The 17,008-nt window shown below is 39.3% G+C and overlaps 2 protein-coding genes across 3 annotated transcripts in view; one reads left to right on the top strand and one right to left on the bottom strand.

The window, feature by feature from the left end:
• The window catches only part of LOC140356552 (phosphatase and actin regulator 1-like), a 72,969-nt gene extending 64,935 nt beyond the window's left edge, over positions 1-8,034 (bottom strand). Inside the window, exon 1 of one of the 2 annotated variants that reach the window (XM_072441579.1) lies at positions 7,814-8,034. In XM_072441579.1, the coding sequence (XP_072297680.1) occupies positions 7,814-7,925 (112 nt within the window). In that variant the 5' untranslated portion in view covers positions 7,926-8,034. The remainder of the gene's footprint in view (positions 1-7,813) is intronic. The other variant, XM_072441580.1, reaches the window with a different exon arrangement.
• A 548-nt stretch (positions 8,035-8,582) lies between these two features.
• On the top strand, positions 8,583-16,635 carry LOC140356548 (NAD-dependent protein deacylase sirtuin-5, mitochondrial-like). Its single transcript, XM_072441574.1, has 9 exons — positions 8,583-8,604; positions 10,952-11,064; positions 11,143-11,276; positions 12,211-12,436; positions 13,635-13,722; positions 13,812-13,865; positions 14,259-14,382; positions 14,457-14,572; positions 15,935-16,635. Exons 2-9 carry the CDS (start codon positions 10,962-10,964, stop codon positions 15,993-15,995), a joined length of 906 nt encoding a protein of 301 aa, XP_072297675.1. The 5' UTR covers positions 8,583-8,604; positions 10,952-10,961; the 3' UTR covers positions 15,996-16,635.
• Positions 16,636-17,008: the final 373 nt, after the last annotated feature.

Below are 17,008 nucleotides of genomic sequence, written 5' to 3'. Positions count from 1 at the left end.
TTCAGTTTATTTGCCATTTGCAGTTAAAAAACACATTGGAAAGACATTTGCAAAAAAGCCCAAAGCGCACAACAAGACATCAGAAACAACCACAAACAATGGACATAATTTACAAAACACTAAAAGTACCATGAAAGGTTCATTTAGTTTCTGGTTTGGTCTTGGACCTGGCCTTTTCTGATAATAGCAAGACAACTTAAAAGACAAAAACAATGAATCCACAATTCTTGTAATACAGGTGCAAATGTTGTGTTTTGTGACCTAATCAAATGGGAAAGCACTCTCTATGTTTTTATTCTTAATCGAACAAAATGCCTCTGTCCATTCAGTCTTACATATCTGTCTGAGATGAGTGGACTTGGACTGTTGGTATTACATTAAATTTATTTTTCTATATTTGTATATAAACCGGCCTCATGGAGCTATATAGTATGGGGCTTGTATACTGTAATGCTAAACTGAATTTGGGGGCTTAAAATTAGGGACGTCAAAATAGCCTGACAGTTACCGTTATGAATGGTGAGCCATTTTGGAGTTGCTGACTGGTGCATTGCAGCTTTGATTGCATTCAGCTCCTGGTTTTGCAGCCGTGCAGAGGAGGTTTGGACTCAAGTGTCTTACTCAGCAGATGTGTTCTAGAGAGAGCTGCAGCTGCTGCTGTGCTGGTGACACCACTTCAATGCATAAATCATCTGTGCCCATCTTGATCGTATCTAGTGAGCTCATTATTTTTATGGGCTTAAAATCTCTGTGGTAGGCTCATTCATTCCATGGAAAACATACAATTTAGGACTGCAAGTTATGTTGATACTGCGATTTTGAATGGTCGCAAGTAGCAAAAGCTGCAATAGTAATGTCCACTAAAAGTACTAAATATTAGGCTATTTATAGACTTTCTAATCATCGAGTTTAGACCAGAAGTGGACAGTATATCATATTGTCTTGAAGAGCAACTAAGATAAGATAAGATAAGATATTCCTTTATTGTCCCACATGGGGAAATTTCATTGGTGCAACGCAGGTAGATACAGAGGTAGATACAGAAGAACAGATCACTTATAGGAAGTCTGAAAAACACTTTCAGTAGAAGATCTCCTATAAATAAATAAAAACTCCCATAGACAAATAAATAAATAAATAAATAAATACCATTGCATGTGATCCCGACAGTAATTGCTCATGAATATGTGTAACTACATTGTTTATCTAAAAAAAAATCACTAATGGTTAGTGTTAAAGAGCTGATTAACAATAAAAATTCAAAAACATTCAAAAAAGAGTATATCAGGTAAACATGTCCATCTTTTCCACTTTGTCTGATAATTAAACCTCAACAAATACGTTTAGAGACACATTTCAACACATTCATGTGGGACTGACTTAAGATTGTCTGAATATCGTCATCGAGATATTAAACAAATATAAAGAGATATTCATATTTGTCAATATCGCCCAGCCTTGTTTGGACTTCAACAAAAATGCGAAGAAAGGTATGATACTTGGTCAGTTTCGTAGTCCATATTTCAGTTCTTTCAGTAATAAAAATAAATACCGTAAATAAATACCGGTAATTTCTGTCAGGAAAAGATTTAAGTAACTTTGTTCCACTGTATTTCCACTCAATGTATACTTACTGACTTCTCTTGCATGACATATGTGGATGATAATGGTGGGGCTGGTTAAATGATAGCCCATAAACCATGTGCTCGGGCAAGACATTTCATCCACATTATCCTCAATAGCAGCATTTTCTATAGCAAACAGTGGCAGCTATAGAAAAGCAAAGAAAACACATACTTTTTATGAAACTACAACAGTCCATGCTTGCTAAAGCTTGTTTGACAGTGCGGCATTGATTGACTTTGATGCAATAAAAGCACACAGTTCACAATGTTCCGAAGAAGAATTAGCAGAAAGGAACATATTATTCCTTTTAGGATAATAGGTTGATTATAGTCTGGAGTACACGGACCTATCTGTCTATAGAGTATCCTCCGAGTCATGTAGTATATCTGAAACTGTGAAGAAGAGGTATATTGGAAATTAGATTAGAATATTGTGCTACAGTTGTTTTTGAACTGCAAAACTATTACATATAGACCTAAATTAAACAAGACAATGCAGGTATAGCCAACATACATATAAGGCCACAAAACTATTATAATAAGTGTCTATGTTTTGTACAGCGTAGCATATGGACAAGAAGGCAAAGCACGGCTGCAAAATTAAAAGCTAAAAATAATCTTGCTGTGATATTTCCTCGCTTTTGTGGGGGATTTATTACAGTTAATTTGTCATTTGTGTGATAAAGCTACTAAATGTGGCATTTAAATTGAGGTTTTAGCACCAACGAATGATGAAAAACTTACAATTCTGTCATTTATCACACTAAATGAACATCCGCTAGTGTTGAACCTATTGTTGAATTTATCCAACTGCACAAAACGGCGTAATATTAACAATACTTTTGCGTTCCCTGTTTTAAAGAACAAATATTATGCATAGTGTTGTTATAAATGGACCTTAAAATATGCTCTGTAGAACGTTTACTTTGGCATCTCATGTTTTAGAACTAAAAAGAATGTATCACAGATTCCTTTTCCATGTGCGTTCCCTCTTGTGGGTTTGCGTTAGCGCTCAAACTACTGGCCGTAAAGGGAATTACAATTGTAAAAGAAACTAAAGTTAGCTTGTTTTGATGTGCTAATGTACCGTAAGCATGCAGTTGTAATAAATGCAATTTGACAGCAGAAATGCTCAGAACGAGTCTGGCAAAGGATTTATTTTTAAAAAAGCAAAGGGGACTTCCAGATCTCTACCTATGACATCACAAACCTGGGAAATTTGAAACCCAGTTATTGGTGAGACTCAAAGGTGAATTAAACTAAATACAACTACAGCTTTTGATGAGGGGGTGTATCCTTTAAATACATCATGAACAGTCTGAAGATTTCCATGCCTCAAAAAACGGAACAGGATTGAAACATTGAACAGGACATTAATTGAGGAAAGAGAGGATAGAGACATTCAGGAAACAGTCAGAGCTGGGAAGCAAACTGCACACGTGAAACACCCCAGACCACTGCGCCACCATCAAGCACTATTCTTACTCATCCAAGTGCAGGATAAATAGGCAGAGGGAGAGTGGGACTGCCTCCTGCACAGTCGCACCTGCTCGTTTCTGACGCGCTGTTGAGGTTGACAGCTTCTGCGCCGCTCATCATCACCCGCTTTATGCACCAGGAGCATCCGGCGTGAGGGCCCTGGTTTTACCCTTTGCTATTTTCTTCTCTGATTTTCCTTCTTCCCCCATTCATGTTTTATTCAGACCCGGCTGGGACGCTTCAGCTGGAAATAAAGATCTGCGTGCAGCCATGTATGGAAGATAGGAAGATTTCTCGTCTCTTCTTTTCGAGATGTTGCACAAGTCGGTCATAAGATATTCTGACTGAACTTCCATCCTTGCGTAACATCTGAGGACATTATGGAAAGCATTGTTGATACATATTGAGCCATTTCCAACAACTGAAACAATTACGCCAACTAATTTAAAAACAAATCTAACTGCCAAGTGCCAACTCATCCAAATCAGTTTAAAATTCCAATAGCAAACAAAGTTCTTACTGCTAAAAATGTAACAAAACTAAATTTAAGATAAGAGAAGATCATTCTTTATTGTTCACACATGGGGAAATTTCATTGTTGCAACGCAGGTAGATACAGAGGAAAAGGACAGGTAACTTATAGGAACTCTTAATAGAAGAACTCTAATAATTATAATTATAAACAAAAACTCCTATAGACAAAACCTCTCATTTCCTAATAAGGAATGGAGGGGAAAAATAAATAAAGATAAAGATAAAAATTTAAATAAAAAAACAGCTAGCATAAGACAAGATAATACTAATAATAATGGCAAAATAAACACTCTATTTTCATCAGTTATATGCACATGAATGTGACACTATTGCATGTGAGTACGACAGTAATTGCACATAAATATGACAGTATTGCACATGGTTAAGTCAGTATTGCACATGTTCAGGGCTTTACAGCTCCAAAGTAGAATAGTCTTAAATCCAGAAGGCTTCTTTGCACAATCACCGTAAAACTACAAACGTCTTCCCATTGTATAAAATATATATTACAATTTCGTTAGTGTTACAGTTATTGCAAGAAGAAAGGTCGACACTTAAAAATAATTTCAACAAATTCAAACTCAAATAGATTAACTTGGAACGACGTCATTGAGCCACAGGATCTCGGATCAAAAATGTCGGTTGGATGCAAAGCTCGATTGCATAAAGAATTCTGTATTTGTAGAATAGATTGAATAGCCTATAACATGAATAATCATAATTACTTCCAACATTTGTAACTGCAAAGATACCGGACTATCATTTTAGTTTAGTCCTATAATTAACCCTTATCATCTCCAAAACACGCCTCTAACAAATGTGTTCCAAAGATACAAACACTGGTTTCAAAAGCCAATGCAATCCACTGGCAAACACAGAGCTTTTCTCTTTTGTCACTCTTTTAATCGCTGTGAAACATTACATCATCAACAAACACAACAAACAGCTTTAATGGGCTCTTCCAATACATGCAAGTACTTCTTCTTTTTTTTAAGTTAAGTAAACCCTGGGAGCAGCACTGCAGCAAAAATAGTTGTGCCCTGCCATGCATCTGAAGTCTATTGATTTTTACTTCCCTGGGACAGCGGCGCTTGCTTCAGAAAGAGGAGGAGAGATCAGAGTGAATGAGCTCGGGTGGGCTGCAAACTTTGGGCTCTAAACTGTATATCTGTAAGAACACAAGTCTCCTGTGCACGTCGTAAGCCCATTGCAATATGGACAGAACCCTGGGTGCCACGACTGCACTGCAGCTCTGTCTCGTTAGCGTGTAGCCTGGGCGTGTCTGCTGTTTGAAATGGACAGTATTTGTGGCGTAATTGGCCTGCAGTCTGTATTCCAGAGGCCGAACCTGAGAAGATGAACTGTAGAAGAGCACAGACCGACGGAAACGATGAGCCCTGAAGACGTTCGTCCAAAAGTGCATCGTTTCAGTCGAGGGGTAAATGCTCTAGTGATTTAAGAACCTTCTACTTGATCACGGTAGTACACATTTGTTGTTTTGTGTGTATTTTTTGGCTCACAATATGCAATTATTACCACAAATGTGTTTTCAATCAGAACTATTTCTCTCAACAACAAAAAATGAAACGTGAATGAATTACTTGCGCTTTTAAATAAACGACAAACATATACATCACAATGAAATATCCACACGCACATAATCCACTAAAAACACTTCATTTTTTTTTTTCCATTTTAACCTTGCGTCTTTGCCCCCAATTTTAGAAAATCATTCCAAACAACATGATTTCCTTGACCTTCTTCTGTGCAATTAAATCTGCCCGTGTGTGTGATATTACCTTGAATTGCAGGTAATGACTAGTGTTGCTACGTGAGATTGTGTTAGCGAACATGAAGCAGCCCTAGAACACACACACAGCAGCTTCTGGTGCACAGGATTTGGGATCACGTTCTTGTCTGACAGTAGCACTAGAATATGGAGCAAATATAAAATGTCTCTGGTCACAAACAAAACACCGCATCAGCAAACAGAGGCGACAATGGAAATTACATTGTTATTGTTTTTTTGGGAGGGGAAATGCAATCTAAATACGCCTATACAGTAATATTTAAATGATTGGTACTTGTTGGAAGCTGAAAGGGTGTCAGAGTGTGTGTGTTCTGCCTATTTATCACAAATGAATGTATTAGTTGAGAGTTGGCTGTCAACATTCTGCTTCTATCTAAGCCTAAAGTTGTCATTACATTACAGACTCTGGTAGAAGCTATTGTTTTCTGCCTGTACTGGACAAGAATATGAATGAACTGAAGGTGGTTCATTCTTACACCAATCCCATGTTTTCACTACCTTCAGACGCTTTATTTATCACAGAAGGATATTCCACTTGGCTTAAACTGAGAATCTCTGTAACAAAAGCAAGGATATTTGTCTTCTACCACAAAAAAAGGTAATTGTTTTGTTTCCCTTTCTTGACTGCCCGGTTATGTATTATTATAAAGCACCTGAACGCATGCCGAAGGAGGCTGCCCAGACTTTTTGTTTCCTTGGCAATAAGCAAGCTAAATTCTGCTCCACTTCTTTAGGTGGAAGTGAGTCAACAAGCTCTTGTAAAAATCGCCCCCGTGCCATTCGTGCGCTTTGAGTGTGGTCCTGTTGAGAGGAGGAATCCAAATAGAGCACAAAGCCAAAATCCAATGTCCTATAAAAATATTCAGGTCTATAAGGTGTTGTACTAAGTGTGAGGCTAAACTTCAGACTATAGCAGCCTTCTTTCAGCTTAAAACTGAACTATCTTGACCCTGGCATGTGTAAAATCTGTGTTTGACAAAGGTTAGGCATAAACTGCCCTGTCTTTGGCCAGTGGATTAGTCCTACCACAAAGAAAAGCACTTGGGGCCATTAAAGTAATAGCCAATGAACGTATAACACCAACACAAACAAGCTGCAGCAGAACAGCCGTAAACACATGACCAGCTCCAGTCATTCATATTAATAACAGCAAGTAGACTACAAAATAAATGAAGATAGAAAGAAATGACACTTAACCGCTTCCATAGTCACAAACCGAGAGTTAATGTGCACCAAGCAAGCCAGGCCACAACACACCTGACACAGTCAGCAAAATGTCAGGTCACCATGGTAACAGAGGATGCAATGCATTGCAAAGCCAGCTACTCATTCCTCTCTCATCACTCACAACAAACTGCACTGCACTGGTGTGTCTTTCACAGCGTTTGTTCCATGCGCTTTTGTTAAACCACCACCAAAGCATCAGACGTGGGACGCGTTCAGCCGCTTCGTCTTATGTAATAGCAACGATGCAAATGATCAAGAATTTTCAACATTCAGTGAAATTAAAATGATGGGCTATTTAAAAATCGAGTTACACTGTCACACGCTTAGTGCTTGACAAGGAGCTACAGTCAGTCAACAAAGTTGCATAATATTTCAGTCAAATCCATGTCCATGTTATAAAATGTAGATGCATTATGGGACAGTTCTGTTCAGTCTATTGGCTGTATGTGTGATAGGCCTACGCACACATGCCATGTGTGAAGCAGGCATGCCTACATGAGGACCAGGTTATGAAGCAGAGTATGTGCCTACACCTGTATGTAGGTTATGAAGCAGATATGGAGGTGCCTACACCTGGATGTAGGGTATGAAGCAGATATGGAGGTGCCTACACCTGGATGTAGGGTATGAAGCAGATATGGAGGTGCCTACACCTGGATGTAGGGTATGAAGCAGATATGGAGGTGCCTACACCTGGATGTAGGGTTATGAAGCAGATATGGAGGTGCCTACACCTGGATGTAGGGTTATGAAGCAGATATGGAGGTGCCTACACCTGGATGTAGGGTTATGAAGCAGATATGGAGGTGCCTACACCTGGATGTAGGTTTGGAAGCTGAGTAAAGCCTACACCTGGATGTAGGTTCGGAAGCAGAGTAAAGCCTACACCTGGATGTAGGTTCGGAAGCTGAGTAAAGCCTACACCTGGATGTAGGTTCGGAAGCAGAGTAAAGCCTACACCTGGATGTAGGTTCGGAAGCAGAGTAAAGCCTACACCTGGATGTAGGTTCGGAAGCTGAGTAAAGCCTACACCTGGATGTAGGTTCGGAAGCTGGGTAAAGCCTACACCTGGATGTAGGTTCGGAAGCTGAGTAAAGCCTACACCTGGATGTAGGTTCGGAAGCTGAGTAAAGCCTACCTGGACGCAGGTTATACGACAGTCGGGCTTGTACCAGATACGGGGTGTCGCTTTTGGAGCGCAGTCTCCTGGTCGGGCGGCGATCTGTGCTGCTGCCTGGAGTGTTCGCCATCAATTTGAAGAGTGTCCGGTGATGACTGCTGGCTGGCCGTCCGGCTGCCTGGCACACGGAGAAGCACGCACGGCCACTCACTCACGAGGAGATCTCTGACGGGGTCTGAGGCGGAGAAGGAGGAGGCAGTTTACACACACCGGGAGGGAGAGGCGGGGGCAGATATGCTCCAACTTCTCAGCTCAGACTGTGAATTGACAAATGATCGATGGTATCCCACATATCAGCCATCACCTTAAAGCACATCATCAAGTGTTGTGGGCTACATTACCTCAGGCATGTGGCGCTAGGTCAAAATCAATGATAAGGTGCTTCTAAGAGTAGAAGGATGAGTTTGGGTGCCTGCGGTGTAAAATAGGCTATTTCTCACATTGAAATATCAATAATAACTCGAACAGTTGGGCCTATTTCTAATTCCCTATTTGACCAAGAATGGCCCTTCCTTTTCCTGTGAGAAAAGCGCACTGAATGACAGAATTCTTCGGATGACTCACTGACTGTAATACACACATCCTGCCACTAGATGTCACCCTCTAACCGCACATTTCTTCATTTGAGTTTCTGAGGCATTTTTTACGACAGCTCGGTGTGTTTACGACAGTCCGTGCTAAGTCTAAAGGTAAATAAAGCACAAGCTGCGTGTGTCGTTGTATCCTTCTGGCTTTATCCAGACCTTGAGGTAAGTTAATGCATTATAAACAGACATGGTTCTTTTGGTTGTTTGCCCGTGTTCGTTCTGCTGGAGTTTGGTCTGTGTTTATTTAAGACAATGCGTTTTTGCAGACAACTATATACAGTATGCGAAGGCCTATGTATGTTTTCTTCTTCTCTTCTCGTCTTAAGTCTTTTATTTATGCAACAAAAACGTAAATACAGATGTTTGACCTTTACCAGAGCAGCTGCAACATTGTAAACAACGCATTTACAAAAAGTTGTGTGTTCGTGCGTCTGTCTTTGATATGGGAGTCCCATGTTGCCACACGATTGACATGCTGTTGGACTTGTTTATTAAGTTGTTCGTGCTTTGGGTGCGCCCATTTGTCCTCCTGACATGTCCCTTACTTGTCATGTCCATTGCCAAATACTTTAAAATGCACAAAACACCTTTTGGAATAGACTCCCCTTTGGAATGGCACTGTTGAACAAAGCCAGAACATTTATAGACAAGGATAGATGCTTGTTGTAAAGGCATTATTTGTTTGCCTTAAAACATATTTATAAGAACCCATAAATAGAACATCTATCAGGGCTCTTCAAGTGAATTCACCTGAGGGCCAGAAGTCTCAGGGACTCTGGGAGTCAGGACATGTCAGAGTCAGGACATGTCAGAGTCAGGACATGTCAGAAGCAGAAAAGGTTTATTGACATTGAACACATTACACAAACATAGGAACTTGTCTCAGCGTAAAGGTGCAACATAAAACAATGAATAATAAAATAATAATTATAGCAACGTCTATTGAGTCAAATATAGCATGCATAAATTAAGATATTACTAATAAAATAAGATTAGAAAAATAAAAGATAAACTTGTCTCGGCATGTTCACAGATATTTAAACCAAAAATTGCAGATGGTCGGAAATAGTGCAGAACGTGAACAGTGCATGAATTGTATTGATAGTCCTCAAATAGGGTCCAGGGTGAGAAGGGTTGGCTGTGATCAGACCTGCTCGTCCCAGAGTCCTGGAGACTTACAGGTCCTGCAGACAATGCGCTGTAGTCTCTGTTTGTCCCTGGCTGTGGCTCCAGCGTACCACACAGTGATGGAGGAGGTGAGGATGGACTCAATGATGGCCGTGTAGAACTGCACCATCATCTGCGCTGGCAGCTTGGCTTTCCTCAGCTGCTGCAGGAAGTACATCCTCTGCTGGGCCTTCTTGATGAGGGTCATTATTAACTCAATTTGGGGTCACGCTAAAATATCCTCAACACTAGAGTTGTTTTAATAATGTTAAAATATCTACTGCTTTGAGAAGAAAATAATATAGGAAAGGATTACACAACTACACAACTACTCCAAACCTTAAGCAGGGATAACCAAGGACAAGACTGGAAGACTACTGACCCGGTCTGAAGCAAGACTAACCCAGACTCTAACCAGTTCTAAACCAGGTCTAAAGAAGAATTAAATAAGGACTAAGCCAGCCCCAAACCAGGTTTAAACAAGTGCCCACCCAGAATTAAACCAGATTAAAATAAATAAATAAAATATGAATAATATTTTGGAGCAGGCTCTGATACCTGGTCAGTTGAATAACCCTGTTATAGACCATCTTTATATCAAGGAACAGCTTATTTGGTGTCAGGCTAAAATACTGTCTGAGAAGTAAGAGCAAGTATTGCAGTTCTCCTCAGTTGTGGAGGTGCACAACCTAGTGTAGGTTTTACTTATCTCGTGTTACAGTTCAAATACAGTTTACACAGTGGGTGCATGGAGCTTTTAGTTGCCCTATGCTCTTACAAAAGCAACTTGAATAGATTTGTCTAACTAAATGAAGTTGAATTTATTTTGTTCTTGTATAATACTAATTCGATATCACTACAAGGAGGCTAGTCACAATAATAACTAGATGTAAGATGGAATTGTCCTTTTTTGGGCTCATTATTTAACTGGTATTTTGGGGTATTTTGTCAATGTGAATAAATATTTTAGTAATAATTCTATTATAGTTCTAGTTGTATTACTAATTACTATTGAAGTACTGTAGTGTTTCATACAGATTTTTATTTATTTATATTGTACATTTATAAAAATATATACTGTTTCATCAGGCTTTAAACTTATTGTGTCAGTCAGTGGTATCACGTGGTATCTTTGAGTTGAATTGTTTTGCAGATAATATAGCTTTAATAAATGTGATTAAGGGAAGTAAATTCCCTTGTGGATTAATAAAGTTTATCTAGGTTATTGTGTTTATTGAATGTCCTCCATTAGCACAGTCAAACTCTCGCTATTCTTCCTGCTATCGCTATCAAAAATCATAATGACCTCGGTAGATTGTGTTGTCTTTGTGTTTTTGTTCAGCAAAAGAGCCATGATGCTTCTCCAGAGACGCACCCTCTTTGCACTCGGCCTTCGCATGTGCTCGAGTCAGGCTACGACTGGCCCTCTGACTGAAGCTGCACGACCCAGCACCAGTAAGAACTGTAAATAATAATAAAACATTTACTGGCAAATAAACAACAGTGAAATCACATCTTCTTCTGCGCTTCTAGATATGACTGACTTCCGCAAAGCCTTCTCCAAAGCTAACCACATAGCCATTGTCACCGGAGCAGGGATTGCGGCTGCGAGTGGGCTGCCAACCTTCCGAGGGAAACACGAATCATGGAGGAAGTGGAAAACTCAGGTAATTAAAAAAAACAAGCACGTATTTACTGTGGGCCAGAGCGTTTCTTGTTATGTTGTTCATCAGATTTATGAATGTGGAGTGAGTGGGTGTGTTTTTTTTGTTTACATAACAGTCTTGCTGCACAGGTTTATCCAATGCTCTTTGTTGTGTAATCCGTGGTGGAGTGAAGCATGAATTAAAGAAATACATGCAACAAAAGTGTTTTAAAGGTATACTGTAGGTTATGAGTCATATGAAGTAAAATATAATCAAATCAGAGTGATCACATTAATAAATCAACAATACAAATTTTGTATTGTTGATTTATTCAGTTACAAAGTAGAGTTGTCTAATGCTAAAATGTCAAACTTGATCTTGATACTAAGAAATATACTTTATTCTTACCCACTTTAATGCCACAATGGTAATAGAAATAGCTCTTTTTTTTGGGGTCAAGGTTCACATTTTTAACACAAAATAATAATAATTCCTTTATTAAACATTGTGGTCTCATACTCGTTCTGTTAAAATTCAAGCTCATTTACAGTGGTTCATCAATGTAAACATTGGTCTTGTTAATGTGATATTCGTTGTATCAATACTTGCAGAAAAATGTGTGTCCAGTTTCATACTCATTTTAGCATCAATTACCTGTAGTATTTCATTTTCGACACCCTACAAAGACACTTTAAAAAGTACCAATGCTTATGTTTACATTTTGTATTTTAGTGCTTTGTCCGATAATCCAATTAGAAAGCACAATGAGCTCTTCACTTCCAGTTTTTACGGCTAAAACCAGTTTGCAATAAACCCAAATAGGGCTCTGAATGAAGAGTTGTCCCAGTATACGGAAACCAATGGCTTCCCACGTTCAGTTGTGATTGTATTGCCATTTTTAAACCAGTAGGGGTGCAGCTATTACCTTTTTTAAATGTATAATTGCTCTTAACAGGACCTGGTCACCCCAGAGGCCTTCTCCCGCTACCCCTCTCGCGTTTGGGAGTTCTTCCATTACAGAAGAGAGCTGGTGATGGACAAGAAGCCCACAGCCGCTCACTACACTATAGCCGAGTGCGAGGCCAGGCTCAGGGCGCGGGGAAGGGAAGTGGTCGTAATCACTCAGTGCATTGATGATCTGCATCTGGAGGCCGGATCCAAGCATGTGCTCAAGATTCACGGTGAGATGTTGGGATTTGTATTGCACTGTATAAGCAACAAGGGTGAGTAATGAAATCTGCTTCAATACTCAAAACCCCAGCTGTAATTCAAAAGAGCTGCTGCAGTCTAAAGGTAACATACATAATACTATTTGATGATGTTTTGAAGGACACATAATCTGCAAAGCTGACTTTTTTTTAATCTTTTATCCATGTTATAACATTGTTCCCTCATCCAAAAACATTCCTGGAGATGTGCATACATTATTGCCATCTGCATTCTGCCAAGATTGTCTTCATAATAACTGCATGCTCACGTTAGCGTGTCAAGGGCAGGCTAGCTTTTGTGTATTTTTTCATGGTTATTTCCTCTGGTGCCAGTAGATGGAGATCTAACACAAATCAGATGTTGGTTCTTGCTGGTGGTGCAGTGGTTTAAGGCTTTGCACGTGTGGTTGTTGCCACCGCGGTGTTGTGGGTTTGAGTCCCAATCCTGACAGTTTGTGAAATATTTCTACCTCTTTCTCCCTATTTAATGCTGCAACTGTCTTGTCAAAAAAAAAAAACTTCATGATTTGCATTCATTATTTGTAAGCAAGATAAATGGGTCTGGAGCGAGATATTAACCATAATCAAGGACATGACTGCATTTTGTTAAATGGCGTATTCTCCCTCTCAGTAGTTTTAGAGCTTTCTCTGTTGCTGACTATTTGATGCAATATAAACAACTTTTTAAAAAATAAGTGTTTGTTTTGTTTTTTAAATCAAAGGTACTTGTAGTTCTTCACTCTTTCTCTCTGGCCCTTTCTAAACACGGAGGATGGTAGTGGTTACGGCCTGGAATCCATGAGCAAGCCCTCTTGGTTTGACCAGAATACGGTGATTCATTCTGCCAGTAATTCTAACCAGGGCCTGGAATAAGTGCTGTTGACTGGTTTGCTTTTTATTTTGGCATCAAGTGCAGAGGTTTCCTTCGAGGAGCCTTGAGGGATGATGCATATATACCCAAAGTGATTTCCAGTTTATCTCCCAGTGCTGTTTTGTAGCTGGCCCCTGTCAAATAAAGATGGAAATGTAATACAATTTTAGTGAAAAATAAACTGTTTATAAACTCTGTGATTAAGGCCAGACATCATTCTGTCAGATCGGCTGTCAGAAAGCGGTTTCCAGTCAGTCTGAAGGGCCCAAATCAAAACATCTGTGTTTTGTGTCACTGCAGGCAATCTGATGGAGACACGCTGCGTGAGCTGTGGCCACGTGCACGGCAACACGCACAACCCCATATGTGCTGCTCTGAAAGGCACAGGGTACAGGACGCACCAGCATTAATGCACTTTTTACCTTTTCCATTCTTGTTTACAAGCGGTTTTACTATCGTTTTGTTTCTCTTGGACAGCTCACCCGACCAAAATGTGGCTGATGCACAGATTCCTGCTGATAAACTGCCCAGGTGAGAACAAGCCCAGCAGTATATCATTATATGTATACTAGTTACTATCACATTAGTTACTATCGCGGTTAGAGAATTCTCAAATAAGGTTTTGTTAAAGATTCATAGTATTTATTTATTGATTTTATGCAAACTGTATTTTCTTCAAATCGTAATATGATGCAATCCTGTGGGGGGCAGCATTGAGCTTTATTTTTCTGCGATAGGGTGTTTTTTGTGTAAATGACTTAGATATGTACTCTTTAAATCAAGAAATTGTATCAGATTATGTATATATTTATGAAAAAAAACATTGCTTCTAACGCTCTGTTGTATATTATATGGTCCAAAATGTTTGTTGTAAGCACAGGTCGCTTAGACAGGTCTGAATTGTTTTCCTGGATCCACTGTTAGGTGTGAAAAGAGCGACTGCCATGGTCTGCTGAGACCCAATGTGGTGTTTTTTGGAGAGGCTCTTGATTCACACATTTTGACCAAGGTGGAAAAAGAACTGGAAGAGTGTGATCTGTGTTTAGTGGTGAGTAACTATTATGTGTGCCTTCTCTCTGCCAAAGGATGCTCTTACTAACTAAAGTAAAATGTTCACTTTAGGTGGGTACATCTTCCATTGTTTACCCGGCAGCCATGTTTGGTCCCCGAGTGGCTTCAAGAGGCATTCCTGTGGCAGAGTTCAACCTGAGCGCCAGTCCCAAAACGGAGTATTTTACGTAAGGCAGATTAGAAGTCAATACATTTTGCATACACGCGTTCTGACATTGGGGTGTAACTAGGTCTTGGCGATATGATATTTGAAAGATAGATCAATAAATGCATCTTTCAATTATGAAGGAGTGATATTGACAAAAAGGAATACCTCAATATATAATAACAATATTCAGACGATATTATATAAATCCTGCAAGAATGTGTTCAAACATGTCTTGAATTATCAGGTTTTAGATGGTTTAGTCCTCAGACAAATGTGAAATGTTACAATATTTGCATTTTGAGATATTGCTTACTGCTACCTCTACTTTCAATATCAATTCTTTTGAACATAAACAATACACTTTTAAACGACTCTTATTCGACCCAAACGTTGTCCAGTTGCTTCCTCCAAATTCTGAACTCCGCTCCAAACCACACACTTTTACCCACAGACGATTGGCTCTGGACCGCTCGGTTAAAAAGGCTCAAGCTGATCATTGATGATAAGAAATGACAGACTTTTTCTCTTGATTAAAATGTCATTGCGCAGCCTTAAGGTGTAACATTATTTAGATAAGGCCTTTACGGATGCACTGGCAGGATTCATATGAGCAATGCTTCCCTCAAAGGAGCAAAACGTTTTAAAGGTGAACCATGCACAGTAGAGAGCCCAGATGGTATTATTTTGTTTGGAATGTTCCACAGTATGGTGTTAAAATGATCTATCTCCATGGAAACCTGCAGGGGACATCACGAGTTAAAGGATCTGTGGAGAAGCGACCTCGTTCATGATCAAAAGTCCTGTTTTTTAGTATCCATAGCTATAAAACCAACTATAAAAGAACAAAATCGAGACGGCTAAAGTTAATGCCGTACTGTGGATTCTTAACCTGGCCAGATACGTATGTGGAGTACTTTGAATTGAGTTGTACACGTCTAGAAAGGCTCTCATCATGACAACAGGCTGAGAAATCAAACTTCTGTTGACCCCCAGTTGAGTGAAACACAGACTTCTTTCCATCAAATGCACAAAGCAAACCTGTGCACGTAAAAAAATGCCTTATTTCTGTTAAAATAGTTTTCAGTACATCATCGGCGTTGCCATGTTTCTCTTGACACGTCTCCTTTTGGCTTTTGCCCAAACCAAAATGCTGCCCTGTGATTGGTTCAACTATTTCTGGCCCAACTGCAACACAAATGCTCACAAATATTGCGAGAATTAATCTTACTGGCCACGTTAGTACATGTATGTGTTACTTGGTGCACTTTTAATGTTTTATTTTGGCACTTTAGATTGTTTGTGTATTTGACAGTTGATTATTGTTTATTTACTACATTTTCCTCCTATATACTAAAAGTCCAACTTATTTATTTTGTTGCAGGTATCATTTCTCAGGACCGTGTGAAAAGACGCTGCCACCAGCTTTGGCACCTCTTCAGTGAGAGTTACTAAATCAATCCTGCTGTTTTACACTTAAAATAGGAAACAAGATGTAGCTTTGTGCTGAAAGGCAAAACGCTTCCTCATAACTATGGCATCCAAAACCATGGAATAGTTTGATCTTTTTATATATTTGCTGCTGAGATTCAAGCAAACTACTTTAATGCTTAAAGGGAACGCACAACACGTTAATGCAAATATAGTATTCTAATGGGTAAATATAGGTTTCGGGGCTTTCATTTCAAAGACCCCGACATTCCCGTGCCTTCCACCTGAATAGTTTACAGGGACATAACCGAATGCTGGTTTTATACCTCAAGTCAAAATGTTACATTCCACAGTTTGTTACTGACCAAGGACGATGTTAAATGGTGTCTGAGTCACTCTTTTTCTATTGGATATTTGGTCACGTAGATCATGTTTTTGTTTATTTTCTTCCTATTACCAAGTCTATTGGACATTAAATTAATCATTATGACCACAGTATGTCTCTATACAGGGTGTTTGAGCAGAAGATCATTGTATTAGTGATCAAAGTATTCCTCTTTACAACTCCTGTAATGCAGTTCATCATTAGAAAGTACAATCTCTTGCTGTGGCTTTTTTCTGTCAATACTTTTGAAATAAAACACTAAATCAGTATGGTGTTGTTGGTTTTAAATTTCTAAATATTGTAATAACTACTTTTTTTTTTTTAATCAAAATTTTGCACAAAAAAAAGAGGAAAAATACAAAAAATACATATTTTGGTGTACAAAATATTTCAATGTCCTCATGCAGTTATCAATAAAGTCATGTAACAGATGTATTATTATTACTATTATTATTAGGCCCGAGCGCCACAAGCTGGCGAGAAGCCTATTAATCTCGTAAGGCCGTGCAAAGCACGGCTGCGAAAGTGCGCACGCAGTGCGCACGAAATCGAGCGCAAAGCGCTCGCCCACTTCCAAACACTAACGCACTCCTTCACTCACGCACGCCCCGTGCATACTAATTAGTAGTAGGAAAATGGAAC

The sequence above is a fragment of the Eucyclogobius newberryi genome, unplaced genomic scaffold (genome assembly GCF_026437365.1).
Source record: "Eucyclogobius newberryi isolate DKJ021-1_F unplaced genomic scaffold, fEucNew1.0.hap1 SCAF_12, whole genome shotgun sequence".
NCBI lineage: Eukaryota > Metazoa > Chordata > Actinopteri > Gobiiformes > Gobiidae > Eucyclogobius > Eucyclogobius newberryi.
The sequence above is the reverse complement of the archived record's forward strand: the minus strand, read 5'-3'. Positions and strand labels throughout refer to the sequence as shown.